The sequence below is a fragment of the Chrysemys picta genome, chromosome 5 (assembly GCF_011386835.1).
Source record: "Chrysemys picta bellii isolate R12L10 chromosome 5, ASM1138683v2, whole genome shotgun sequence".
Classification (NCBI taxonomy): Eukaryota; Metazoa; Chordata; order Testudines; family Emydidae; genus Chrysemys; species Chrysemys picta.
In genome coordinates this window covers 30,764,561-30,779,102 of record NC_088795.1, presented here as the reverse complement: position 1 = coordinate 30,779,102, position 14,542 = coordinate 30,764,561, and the positions used below count along the sequence as shown (strand labels likewise).

The 14,542-nt window shown below is 40.8% G+C and overlaps 1 protein-coding gene across 4 annotated transcripts in view; it reads left to right on the top strand.

Annotated features, from left to right (window-relative positions):
- Positions 1 to 14,542, top strand: part of CENPE (centromere protein E) — an 81,767-nt gene that overhangs the window by 2,086 nt on the left and 65,139 nt on the right. For all 4 annotated transcript variants that reach the window (XM_065596183.1, XM_042859967.2, XM_008170146.4 and 1 more), the window contains exons 3-11: positions 2,050 to 2,139; positions 2,221 to 2,339; positions 3,953 to 4,072; positions 9,516 to 9,597; positions 9,792 to 9,859; positions 9,941 to 10,009; positions 11,580 to 11,631; positions 13,549 to 13,636; positions 13,915 to 14,041. In XM_065596183.1, coding sequence (XP_065452255.1) covers positions 2,050 to 2,139; positions 2,221 to 2,339; positions 3,953 to 4,072; positions 9,516 to 9,597; positions 9,792 to 9,859; positions 9,941 to 10,009; positions 11,580 to 11,631; positions 13,549 to 13,636; positions 13,915 to 14,041 — 815 coding nt within the window. The remainder of the gene's footprint in view (positions 1 to 2,049; positions 2,140 to 2,220; positions 2,340 to 3,952; positions 4,073 to 9,515; positions 9,598 to 9,791; positions 9,860 to 9,940; positions 10,010 to 11,579; positions 11,632 to 13,548; positions 13,637 to 13,914; positions 14,042 to 14,542) is intronic.

Genomic DNA, 14,542 nt, shown 5'->3' with positions numbered 1-14,542 from the left:
CCCCTTAGAGCTGACATAGCTGTTCCTGTTGATGCGGCTATACTGACAAGAGTGCTTCTGTCAGCTTAGCTAATGTCATTCAGGCAGGTGGTGTGGCTGTGCCCTAAGATTTGCCCAAGGAAGTCTGGCATAACCAAGAGCTGTATCAGATCTTTAAGTCTGACTTAAATGACTTCCCTTCCTTCCTTGCTTGCTTCAGATCACAGTAGATTGTGACGGGTTGAATCACAGAAACCTCCCTGATGTGCCAAGACTACTTCTATCCCTGTTTTCCCTGCCAGCTCAGGACTCCAGCACCCTGTCTTGCTGAGCCAGACACTCCAGTCTGCTCCAGTGAAGACCCAGGGTCTGAATTACTTGCCCCAAAGCTGCAGGTTTGCCTGAAAACAGCTCACAGAAGTGTGCTTGTCTTTAGCACTCAGATGCCCAACTCTCAATGGGGTCTAAACCCAAATAAATCCATTTTACCCTATATAAAGCTTATGCAGGGTAAAGTCATAAATTGTTCGCCCTCTATAACACTGCTAGAGAGATGCACAGTTGTTTGCTCCCCCAGGTATTAATACATACTGAGTTAATTAATAAGTAAAAAGTGATTTTATTAAATACAGAAAGTAGGATTTAAGTGGTTCCAAGTAGGAACAGACAGAACAAAGTAAGTCACGAAGCAAAATAAAATAAAATGCACAAATCTATGTCCAATCAAACTAAATACAGATAAGATCCTCACCGGTTCCAGAATGCTCCCTTTTACAGGCTAATCTCTTTTTAGCCTGGGTCCAGCAATCACTCACACCCCGTGTAGTTTTTGTTCCAGTTTCCTTCAAGTATCCCAGGGGGTGGAGAGGCGGCTCCTTTAGCCAGCTGAAGACAAAATGGAGGGGTCTCTCTTGGGTTTAAATAGACATTCTCTTTGGGTGGAGACCCCTGCTCCTCACTCCTATGCAAATTCAGCTCCCAGATGGAGTTCTGGAGTCACCTGGGCAAGTCACATGCCCATGCATGACTCAGTCTTTACAGGCAGAAACCATTGTCCACATGGTATCTTGTATGTCTCCAGGAAGACTTCTTATGTGGATTGGAGCATTCCAAGATGCATTGTTCCCCAAGTGCTTCCTGATCAGGTACTTAACCTTGCGAATTCCTTCCTAAAGAAAGGTTTCAGAGTAGCAGCCGTGTTAGTCTGTATCCGCAAAAAGAAGAACAGGAGTACTTGTGGCACCTTAGAGACTAACAAATTTCTTGTAAGTATGCTCACACTTCTTATCAAACTGTCTGTACTGGGCTATCTTGATTATCACTTCAAAAGTTTTTTTTTCTCTTAATTAATTGGCCTCTCAGAGTTGGTAAGACAACTCCCACCTGTTTATGCTCTCTGTATGTGTGTGTGTGTGTGTATATATATCTCCTCAATATATGTTCCATTCTATATGCATCCTAAGAAGTGGGCTGTAGTCCACGAAAGCTTATGCTCTAATAAATTTGTTAGTCTCTAAGGTGCCACAAGTACTCCTGTTCTTCTTTTTCCTAAAGAAACTGACCAAATGCCTCACAGAGCTTACTTAGAAATCAAGCAAGTATACAGACAATATTCTTAACCTCAAGTACAAAATGATATATATGTACAAATAGGATGAATAGATACGGTAGACCATAACCTTTACAAAGATCTGTTACATGGCACAGGCAGCACAAAACATATTCCAGTTATGCCATATTCCCATAAAACCTTATGGGCGGTACCTCCCATAGATAACCTAGTAATTCTCATGGTTATACTATTTAACTGTTTATAGCATATTTTCAACTCTATATCCAAGTTTCCTGCACTTTACCTATTACGCTGTTATATTCTCTTTTGCTTCAGTTTGGTTTTAGGCAATCAGTTAATCTTGCATAAAATATTTTGGCATCATCCTGCAAAAGAGTTGGTTTTGGGGCATCAAGGTCTCAGTCCTATTGGATGAAAAGCTGCCAAAATTGAGTGTGAGGAAAGTTCATTTTTTATCAAGTCATTGTGCAGCTTTTAAAAAGAAATTTCTTTTTAAGATTGCGTCTTTCATTCGAATGACAGCACCCAACAAGTATATGAAGGTGTAGCTGTTCCAATTATAAAGTCTGCTGTCCAAGGATATAATGGTAAGTTTCATATTGGTTTTTACACTTATATTTGTAGAATGTTTTGGGTAGTGGTCAGTTAACATTTGTTCCTCTTTTTAGGCACTGTTTTTGCCTATGGGCAGACTGCCTCAGGAAAAACATATACAATGATGGGGAATGACAAGTCTATGGGCATTATACCTAAAGCAGTTCAGGATGTCTTCAAAATTATTTGTGCAGTAAGTAATACAGCTAAATTATTGTCACTTGGATCCTATACAAAAATATTAGGAAGGGGACTTGGTAACAGTAACGGAAACAAGTTACATGTGATGGCATGTGTGGCAGTACTTTGCTGTGATACATATCCTTGCATGAAATTTGGGAAAGCCCTCCCCTGGCACTAGTAGCAGGGATGCGATCCATGCAGATCCCTAAGCCAGCTCTCTATTTCCCATTGAACCTTGATTAAAACTTTAGATAAAATATAAAGTTCAGTATCTGGTTGTTACGAAGACTGGGTCTCATATGCATTGGATTAGTACTCTAAACACACCTCTCTAAAGAAACTTTTTTCTAAAAGATGAAAAATGAACAGTGGAAGAAATACTTAGCGGAATCACAAACTACGGAGCTTTGCATAAGAAGTTCAGAGACTCATAGATTTGAAGTCATTAGTGTCGTCTGGTCTGACTTGCAGAATACAGGCTACAAGTGTGCTGGAGAGAGGGTTTGTGAGGAGGTGCAATGATTAAATAGTGAAAGCTGGAGGTGTACTTCCTGTGCAGTACAGCAGCAATTAGAATACCTTAGGGTGGGCGTGCATTGGAAAAGCATGCCAAGAAAAAAAAAAAAAACTTACCACACCGCTTAAAAGTGCCATGTATGTTTCATGCCCTCAAGCTCATGAGGGATGGCCATGGTTATCTCTAACTCAGATGTGCAACACTGGCAGCCCTCCTTGCACTCAAGAAGCAGATATTCCCAGTGCCATTTATGGATTGTGGGAGGGGGCATTAATAAATAAAGTTTAGTCTATGAATTTGACAGCATAAGAGCACCCATGTTATGAGAAGTTAGAGGAAGATATAAACTAAAAAATTAGTTCCCAAAACATGATGCTTGCTTGTGGACTGAAAAGCTAGCAGGTTACATGGTACAGGATGCTACTTCCTCTCTCATTGCAAAGAGCCTTAGGGCCTGGAAAAGATAAAACTGGTCATGGGCACCAGAGGCACCAGTGGGACTTAAGCTGTTAGCCATCAGCTGGAGATGAATGTCTGGATGGGAAAAGGGAAGATGGCTGCTGGAAAGTACATTCAGTCAAACAGAGGAAGAAGAGGACCAGATGGCTGGAGAGAAGGCAATCAAATAACAGGGAAGTAGATGTGGCGAAGAGAGCCACTCAACAAGGGATTAGGTTTAGAAGAAAGAGCAGGAGAAGGTAGTCTAGCAGCAGGGAAACATGTGCAGAGGGGAGAACTAATACCCAGCTCTTAAATAGTGTTTTTCATCAGTAGGTCTCAAAGCACTTTACAAAGAAGGCTAGTATCATTATTCCCATCTTACAGATAATGAAGGGCAAAAATAGAGTACCAGATCTTTTTTCAAAAAGGGGTGAAATACCCATTGCATTAAAGATAGGTAAAACTATACATTTCTCTAACTACTTTTCCTTGCAAGTAATTATGGGACTATGTACCAGAAGGGAGCTGGTGTGCATTTGCAAAGAGGAAAGTTATGTAAAGACATAGTCCAAGACGATGGAAAAAGCTGAGCATCCTTTCATTAAAGCACTTTTTTGTTCTCCCCTCCAACTTCTGATCTGACGACACTTCTCTTTAATCTTTAGAATCCAGATAGGGAGTTTCTGTTGAGAGTTTCCTATATGGAAATATACAATGAAACCATAACAGACTTACTCTGCGACAGCAGGAAAAACAAACCTCTAGGAATTCGAGAGGATGTTAATGTAAGTAAATCAAGGTGACATAAGATACTTTATTTGGTCTTACTGTTGAATTTGTTTACAAATTGATGCAACAAACCACTTCTGTGGGCATGGATTCAAATCATGAGATGCTGATCTAAATGGAGTCCATGGCTGAAAGCTTGCCAGATTGTGTAATCTTGACTGAGCTAGATTAGACTAGAAGGATGCTGCAGGGCTGGATTTAGGTGCCCTAGCAGAGGGATAGTTCTTTGAGGTTCCTGTGGATATTCTCATTTGGGTTGCACTGGCCAGTGCAACTCAGATGGTGGAACCTTCTAACAATGCCTGTTAGAGCGCTCCCAGGCCACTTATACTCCATCCCTGAGCCTCTCTGAACATTTTATGCGTGAGTGTTAAGGGAGGTGTGACATCATCTGCTGCCTCAGTTCCTTCCAACAGTTCCTTCCTTCCTCCTATCACAGCAGATACATGTGAACCTCTCTGGATCTGGAACCCTCTAAATAATCTTAGTGCCTTTTTAAGAGATACTTGAGAAGTTAGTCTTCATTCTGGCTTCCAGTTTAATGGCCAATCCAAAGGTGAAGAGACCTGGTTTTAAATACTCCTGAGGGAATTCTGCACCAAAAAATTAAATTCTGCACACAATATTTTAAAATTCTGCAAATTTTATTTGTCAGTAAATAAATGTGGCTCCAGCATGGCAATGGGGAGCACAGGGCACTGGCTTCATTGAGGTTGGAGAGCACCCTGAAGCCCCCACTTCCCTGGTACAGAGACTTGGCAGTGAGGATGCACCTGACTCTGACACAGTGTGAGGGCTGGGCCTGCCCTGGGGCCCTGTCCCTCTGCACCAGGTGTGAGTGGGCAGGATCCAAGTGTGGAGGGACTTAATGTTGGGGGGGGATCCAGGTGTGGGATGAGAGATTTCTGTACCGGCAATCTGGGTGTGGGTGGCAATGGGACTCTTCAGGGGATTCAGGTGAGGGGAGGAGGGGGGAGACTGGAGGAGGACTCAGTGGGTGGGGGTTGGGTGCTGAAGGGGAGTAGGATTTGGGGGGGGGGTTGAGAGTCCAGGTGCAGCTGGTTGTGGATCAGTGGGGGGGGGGGTGAGGGGCACTGGGTGTGGCTACAGTTGTGTGGGGGGGGTTGTGTTTGTTTCTTTTCCCCCAGCATCATTACCCTGATAACGAAAGTTTGCTGTGCAGATTTGCAGTCAGGTCACGTACAGGAAAAATGATTCTCTAGCTAAAGAGGAAAGCTGCTGCAAATTACCCTTCTCTACTCCCAAGAAGTAGAAAAGCTTGAATGAGCTCTCTCATTTTTGTACAGAGACCTCCTTATGCACCATCAGGTTCAACAGCACTAGATAATAGATGGAATTCAGTTCTAATTTAGTTCATAAAGCCTCCATTTCAACCTATGGCTGACTGTTTACTATTCCATTTATCTATTAAAATTAGGGCTGTCAATTAATTGCAGTTTTAATCACACTGTTAAACAATAATAGAATAACAATTGAAATTTAAATATTTGAAAATGTAGAAAAACATCCAAAAATATATTGACTTCAATTACAACACAGAATACAAAGTGTACAGTGCTCACTTTATATTTTTTATTACAAATATTTGCACTTTAAAAATGATAGACAAAGTATTTTTCAATTCACCACATATAAGTACTGTAGTGCAATCTCTTTATTGTGAAAGTATAATTTACAAATGCAGATTTTTGTTGTTACATAACTGCACTCAAAAACAAAACAGTGTAAAACTTTAGAGCCTACAAGTCCACTCAGTCCTACTTATTGTTCAGCCACCCGCTAAGACAAATAAGTTATCTTACGGGAGATAATGCTGCCTGCTTCTTACTTATAATGTCACCTGAAAGTGAGAACAGGCGTTCCCATGGCACTTTTGTAGCCAGCATTGTAAGGTATTTATGTGCCAGATATGCTAAACATTCATATGCTAGGACATGCTTCCATACTTATGATACTCATTAATAAAATAATGCATTAAATACATTTGTGAAAAAAAAATTTCCCCTCCCACCCTCCAAGTTAAATGTCTCCTGCTCTGTGTTTTACCCACATTCTGCCATATATTTCATGTTACATCAGTCTCGGATGATGACCTAGCACACATTGTTCATTTTAAGAATACTTTCACTGCAGATTTGACAAAATGCAAAGGTACCAATGTGAGATTTCTAAAGATAGCAACAGCACATGACCCAAGGTTTAAGAATCTGAAGTACCTTCTAAAATCTGAGAGGGCTGAAATATGAAACATGCTTTCAGAAATCTTAAAAGAGCAACTCCGATGTGGAAACTACAGAATCCGAACCACCAAAAAAAAAAAAACCTTCCGCTGGTGGCATCTGACTCATGATGATGAATATGACTCTGCGTCTGTCCATACTGCTTTGGATTGTTATCGAGTAGAACCCATCATCAGCATGGCCGCATGTCCTCTGGAATGGTAGTTGAAGCATGAAGGAATATATGAATTTTTAGCACACCTGGCACGTAAATATCTTACAACACAGGCTACAACAGTGCCATGTGAACACCTGTTCTCGCTTTCAGGTGACATTGTAAACAAACAGGCAGCATTATCTCCTGCAAATGTAAACAAACTTGTTTGTCTGAGTGGTTGGCTGAGCAAGAAATAGGACTTGTAGGCTCTAACGTTTTTATATTTTATTTTTGAGTGCAGTTATTTTTTTGGTATGTAATTCTACAACTAAGTTTAATTTTCCTGACCAAGAGATTGCGCTACAGTACTTGTATTAGGTAAATTGAAATACTATTTCTTTTGTTTTTTTACAGTGCAAATATTTGTAATAAAAAATAAATATTAAGTGAGCACTGTACACTTTATATTCTGCGTTGTAATTGAAATCAATATATTTGAAAATGTAGAAAACATCCACAAATATTTAAATAAATGGTATTCTGTTATTGCTTAACAGTGCAATTAAGCGCAATTTTTTTGTTGTTGCTTGACGGCCCTAATTAAAACTGCTTTCTTAATTGCCATAACATCAACCAGAGGAGGGAGGGAGTGAGCCACATACACTGAACGCAAATCTGCCATTAGGGCATTTCACAAAGACAAAGTGGAGTTTTTCACCCTAACTCTAGAGTCTTACCCAAAGCAGCAGTAGTAGTAGTAGGTGGTGTGTTGTGTGGTGGTTTTTTTTTTTTTTTTTTTTCAACCTTAACCAAACTATAAATTTGCACATTATCTTCTCTCGACCACACATCAGTAAGGGTGAATGAAAGTTACACGCTCTCAACACTAAGGGTTTGCTTAAATAGAGACTGTCTATGGCGAGCTGGTGCCTAAATTGACAGCACTCTAGCCTGCTGCACGCTAACTGGCCATGAAGACCCTGCTCCTGTACACTAAAAGTCATATGGTGTGGCTTGCTCTGCTGTAACAGCAGTATGTCAACACACTCTTTATGTCTATGTTATGTCTAGTTAGTGTGCAGCAGGCTAGAGTGTTATAGATTTAAGCACCTGCTAGCCGCACACTAAGGCTCCCTACAGAGAAGCCCTAAGAGGACCCTAGTGTACTATCTAAACAGGGCTAAGGAATTTCACAGGTCTCCCATCTTCTTTTTTAGGATCACCTTTATGATTGTTTAATCCACCTAAGGTAATGGGTGTGAAGTGATAGGCAGACAATGTATAGAAGAAAGTTATAAACTAGATGTCATTTTGGTCCTTGCTATGATTAAGTCATATTCTACTATGTCTATCTCCATTGCATGCTTTAAACATGTTCCATTCACAGCAACCTGTTGGACTGCCACTTTGAGCTCTGTGTATATACACTTACAAAACACAATGCTTTTGAATCTTGGGTCCAGAACAAATGCCGTTTGATAGGGCAGTACTTCCTCCCTTATTCAGGTAGGACCCTGAGTTTTACCCTCAGCTGATGAGGTATTGCTTGCCAATCTGACCCATGAGTGGGGAATATGCAGAAGACTCTGAAAGAAAAAATTAAAGTTACTTACTTATAGCAGAGTCCAAGATGGATTCTGCCTATTCACATGCTCACCCACCTTCTCCTTTTCCTCGGGTTCTTTTGAGCTCATGATTTTGAAGAGGTGGTGGAAGGAACTGAGATGGTATATAGGGCCATGCCCCCTTTGATATTTACCCTGGGAAGGCTGAGGAAAAAGTAGGATGGGTATGTGAATGCGGTAAATGGTACTGCTAGAAGAAGGTTCCACCATCTGAGCTGTACTTGCTGGCACATCCCATGAGTATGAATATACAAAATCCCTTTTGAAGAGGGCAAGTTAGAAGTAAGCAAGCTTCATGTTGTGTCTAGAACTACTGCAAAGCTGTAATCAGTCTTGTTATTTTCTCTTTTCCTAAGCATCAAAATTTATTTAGTCTCTTAAACAAAACATATAATCTTGAGCAGTGTGGGAGCTTTTTTTGAGGGGGAGGGGGCTTTGAGTGTCTAAAACCCTTCTACAAAATCTGACTAACTTCACACCTTAATTTATTGTTAAGGTTGCAAAAATGCATCTGCATTCAGCACAAAAAACCTACATCATTTCCTCAGAGTTGCTTTAACACACTTCACTATGATAATACATTCAAAAGGGATACACCATCCACCAGTTGTACATATACATCACATAACTATCAAATTAGAGTTAAGTATCAGAGGGGTAGCCGTGTTAGTCTGAATCTGTAAAAAGCAACAGAGGGTCCTGTGGCACCTTTGAGACTAACAGAAGTACTGGGAGCATAAGCTTTCGTGGGTAAGAACCTCACTTCAAAAATAGATTTCCATTCCATACGGCTAAATGCAGTGCCTTGCATGGTGTCAAGTATCAGAGGGGTAGCCGTGTCAAATTAGAGTTGTGGCTAATACAACGTGAGCAGTAGTAGCATTAATGTAGACATCCTGTTGCTGTCTTCAATTTCACTATGCTAAAGTTTTGCTCATTCTCCTTGTTAATGAGTACCATTTGTTACATTAACTGCTTTAGCAAAGCTGGTGGAATGGGAGTAGTCTGCTAATCTGTGTGGGGCACAAAATGTAGATCCTCCATGAATAGTACCTTTGCAATTTTTATTTCTCAAACCTCTAAAAAGTACACATTCCCTTGAAAGATCTAAAATCCAGAGGACCTTTCCCTGACAAATCATATACATTTTAAAAATAAATCATATTTTTGGATCTCAAATGTTTGACATTGTCTCCTTAAAATTACAGTTGAAATATATCAGCATAAAAATTTGCACTGGCAGTGTTCTGACTTTATTCCCTGTGTGTTTGGAAGACAAATTTGTCTTTCTTCAGACTGTTGTGTGGCTTTCATTAATAAATTCAACTGAAACCAGTGCATAATACAGTACACACATCTATTTCTCATTTATTTTAGAGTTGGGTGAAATTTGTCTTTAATTCTGTTTCTCTTGCAGAGAAACATCTACGTGGAAGATCTGATCGAAGAGGTGGTTGTTAATCCAGAGCAAGTCATGGAATGGCTCAGGAAAGGAGAAAGTAGGATGATTAGCCTCTCCATTGTTGATGCAATTTTAAAACATATGACCACTCTCCTAAATTTAATACATGGCTACAACTAGAATCTCATAAAAGCTATTATTTTAGTTTCTCAGTTAGGCTACTTTTGCTTACAATCTTAATACTGTCTGGAGCATATGGGATTTTGGATAACAAATACTTTATTTTGACAGAAAAACGACACTATGGAGAAACAAAAATGAATGAACACAGCAGCCGTTCTCACACCATTTTCAGAATGGTAGGTGTCTGTATAGTAATTTTTTTGTTATTTATTAACTGAAAAGATGTGCAATAATCTTATGAGGCTTTCTTCTTTTAGATTATAGAAAGTAGGGAAAATGACCCTGCCAACACAAACTGTGATGGAGCAGTAATGGTATCTCATCTGGTAAGTTATGTTTGAAAAAGGTTGTCCGGTACTAGGTAGGCATTAATGTGGAAACTTACAATTTTAAAAAGAGCTAAAATATTGGACACCACTAAAATGAAATCCTAAAATCAGCGATTCTCTCCCATCATATTGAGAATGAAACGCTCTGAATGGAAAAACTTGTGTGAAGGAGAAATATTGAACTGTTTTAAGACTATATAACAATATATATGTAAAAGTCTACTAGATATTGTGCAGAGGCTGTGATGCAAAGTATCCCCGAAGGTAGTTTACCCACTGCTTGGGATTTCCTTAGGGGGAGGGAAAAACCCCTAAGGCGCTTAGAACTCCTACATAACCCCTTCTGGCTGCAGGGACAGAAAGGGGTATGACATGGGGGGGGGAGGGGAAATCTGGTTGAACACCACAGTTGCCATAATTCTTCATAAGAACCTCTGTCAGTTGGTGCAGGATAGAGCAGCTTTCAGGACCCAGGTGGCCTCAGGACTAGAGGAACATAATGGTGGCTTGCAGCCACTCTTGCTGACAGATTCAGTAGCTGCTGGCTGTGATCCCTTTTCCTCTTCGTTTGATGGATTGATATTAGCAGTATGGCAGGGATTCAAAGGAGGGAATCAATGTTTGGTCTATAGGTCTGTATTTGGGACTCTGAGAACTAGATTTTGTGCGCAATTCCTATTTGAATCCTCTCTGACATCTTGACAAACTACTGCCTACTCTCTACTTTCTGGTGAACTGGTTAACAGGGAGGTAGTCACTAGTCATTTCTAATTTCTCCAGTATCAAACTTCTTTGACTATTTGCATCTTGATCAGACTAATCTTATCAGTAGTGGGCTATCTTCTTTCAAAGCACTGGGTCTGTCAGCATGATTATTGGTGGCTGGGTTGTACTCTTTGGAGTTCGGTCAAGTATATCCTCAGTTTTTGAGCTCTCTCCTGAAAGCAGAGGCCTATAAAGGTGATGGCTGGTTGCTAGGCATCAACCAAATCACCATCAAATGATACTGCAAGCTCATAATCCCTGTTACCTACCAGTTGCACCACATACAGGTATAAGGGATTATGAGAAAATATTGGTATTTTGGTACTTGACTTTTTCCATTGACCTCTTAGATTGGATGGGGGGGGGACAGTTGGTGTAGGCTCAATTAGGATGAGGATGATGGTAATGCTTGTTTATTAATGGAAACTGAGGACCTGGCAGATTGTTTATGCACTTCTGTTATTCAGGGTGAAGAGAAGGAGATGACTGCTTGTGAGACAAACTTCTGTTTAATGGGAATTTATATGTATATTGAAGAGTACATACTTTAAAAATTGCAATGCAAGTTTACTAATAGTGATTGCAATATTGGTAATGGAGTCTACATTGATATTTTAAAGCCATTTTCACCATGCAACTTACAAAAATACTGGCCTCACTGTGTAGTTGGTATATTACTATAGAAATGTCAAAGGCTTAACTGAACTTGGATTGAAATTCTTAGCATAGATTTAGCGTTAAAAGCATTTTAAACTGACTTACCTGCGAACTGTGCCTCATGAAATCTTTAATGAATTTGCAGAACTTGGTAGATCTGGCAGGCAGTGAAAGAGCTAGCCAAACAGGATCAGAAGGTAGGTACAGGGGTGGCATGTCTCTATAATTTTTGGTGGTGCCCAGAATGGATCGAAGTCCTCTCCCTCCCCCCCTAACCCCCATACACACCTGCCTAAGCCTCTCTGAGAGAGTTTGGGTGCGGAAGGGGATTTGGGGTGCAGGCTCTGGGAGGAAGTTTGGATGCGGGTTCTGGGATGGAGTTTGGGTGCTGAGTGCAGGCTCTGGGCTGGAGATGCAGGAGCAGGGTGCAGACTCTGGGAGGGAGTTTGGCCGCCAGGCCAGAGGGGGGCCGGCCCGCCGATGGCCTGTTGTTATGTTTGTGCCATGTGCTTCCTCCCTCCACATGTGCAGCAGCCACCTCAGCCTGTTTGGCGCCACTCCCTTGTAGTTGGCAGCAGGCGGTGAAGGAGCGCAGCGCAGAGTTGCAGGGGGCAGCTGCCTGTTGCCCAGGGCAGGCAGGGACACTCCAGCGGAGGTGTGCAGGGGGTGGCAGGCGGGGTCCGGCTATGTTCCAGGGGAGACTCACGAAGGCGGCAGGTGGGGCCAGGGGAGAGACCCGGCCCCGAACATTGGTGCAACTGGGTCCTGAATTCGGTTGGGTCCGGGCACTCCGAGCTTATATAACTCACCACCCCTGAGTAGATAACTACTACTAAATCTGTAATGGAGTTTGCTTTTGTGCCCATCTCCCTAGTATTTAGATGCTTGCTAACATTCTAACAATTGAGCGGTATTATACCATAGAAGAAATTATCTGTCTACCAAGTGCTGGGTTCTAAATTTACATAGATCCATTCAGGAAAAAAAAGTCAAGCGCGTTGTAGACTATTCAGTGTGAAACTCTGCTCACTATGAAGTTGCAATTAAACTAAAATCTTTATAAAGCTTAAGAATGGTATAAAGACTATTCTAATTGTTACAGTGCTATAATTAACATAATAGTACTCCTTTCCCTGGAATGTTTGGTGCAATCCTAGTTGGACAGTTGAATGTAAGGCCTGGTCCACACTAACCCCCCACTTCGAACTAAGGTACACAACTTCAGCTACGTTATTAACGTAGCTGAAGTCAAAGTACCTTAGTTCGAACTTACCACGGGTCCAGATGCGGCTGGCAGGCTCCCCCGTCGATGCCGCGTACTGCTCTCGCCGAGCTGGAGTACCGGCGTCGACGGCGAACACTTCCGGGATCAATTTATCGCGTCTAGACAAGACACGATAAATCGATCCCAGAAGATCGATTGCTTACCGCCGGACCCAGAGGTAAGTATAGACCTACCCTAAGAGAAATAGAAGGATTCAGAGGAGCAAATAGATTGGGTTTAATTAGTTTAGAGTGGAGATGTGATAAAGGCTTACAAAATAATGAATGGTATAGACAAGGTAAACAGTGCCCCTCTCACAATTCAAGAACAAGGGGTTATTCAAAGAAATTAAAAGGCAAACCAATTTAAAATGTAATACTTCTTTTGTTTTTACCTAACATATAACTAACCTGTGGGATTTATCACTACAACCAAAAGCTCACTGAGATTATGCATAATGAGAGTATTCACAGTTTGATTAGGCAGGATTCAAATTTTAGCATGGATACAAACCTTAAGGGCATCAGCCAACCACTGACTAGGGTCACAAAGAAATGTTTCCTCCTATGAGAAGCTCATTCCTTAATTGTTCACTCAGGCAGTAGGGTGGGGTGTGGTAGGTTAGTTGGCTGCTTGTTGTGGGTATTTTTGTTGTTTAATTGGGGGGGGGGTGTATATACACTGCTGTCAGAGAGAATACTGAACTAAATGGACAACTAGTCTGATCTGTTGTTGCAATTCCTAGGTACCTAAGACTGCTTAACCTTCTCTGAACAGTTACTCTGACTATTATATAGGATAAAAGTGGACTTTTGTGAATAAAAGCAAAGTGTTTCTATGTAATATCTAGGTGTTCGACTCAAAGAAGGATGTAACATAAACCGGAGTCTGTTCATCTTGGGTCAAGTAATCAAGAAACTCTGTGATGACCCATCTGGGTAAGCATTTGTAGTATCTCTTCTGGAAATGAGTAGATGTAACTCTCTACACAGTTAATTAGTTAGCAAGCCTTGAAATCCATTCGCATTCTTAATGTTAATTTGTCCTTATTTCCTTACATCAGACATGTATAACTTGAAGAGAACTGCCATTTCATACAAGATGTTGTTAGGTCAATCTGTTACATTTGCAACTAATAGCATTATATTCACCAGTACAAGAACACTAATCTTTGCTTCATGGTTTGTTTGGTGTTTTCTCTTCCCCTCCACAACAGTTTCATAAATTATAGAGACAGCAAGTTGACACGAATTCTCCAAAACTCCTTGGGAGGAAATGCGAAGACAGTTATAATTTGCACAATTACACCAGTTTCGTTTGATGAAACTCTTAGCACCCTTCAGGTAAAATTATTCTGTTCCTTTATTTTTTCCAAGCGTTAATATGTTTTAGCTAACTAGGTCAGAAACACAAGTTTCTCAGCTTCCATACTTTAACAAAATTGATTGCTTGATCTTTCTTGAGGCCTCCTGTGGACTTGAGAGCCATTGAAGTGCATTGTTTGATACTTTGAGCCTTTATCCAGGCACCTTCTGACATATGTTGTATGGACTTTGCTTCTTTTGACAGGCAGATTTTTCATTTCTCCTTGTTTCCTCCATCTGCATAATCTATACAGTCTCCACTTTCTCATAAATTCCCCTTTTCAGAGACTTCATTGGTACTGGCATGCAGTTATAATTTTGTGTGTATAATCACACATTATACACACAAACTATGCTACCAAACGTTATTAAGATTGCAAAGCCAAACAGTCAAGAGTTAGGAAATGCCAGTTTTAAGGTTGCCTGTAATTTCCCCCCACTCCCCCACCCCCATTTGTATAGATCTATCGTATGGTGACA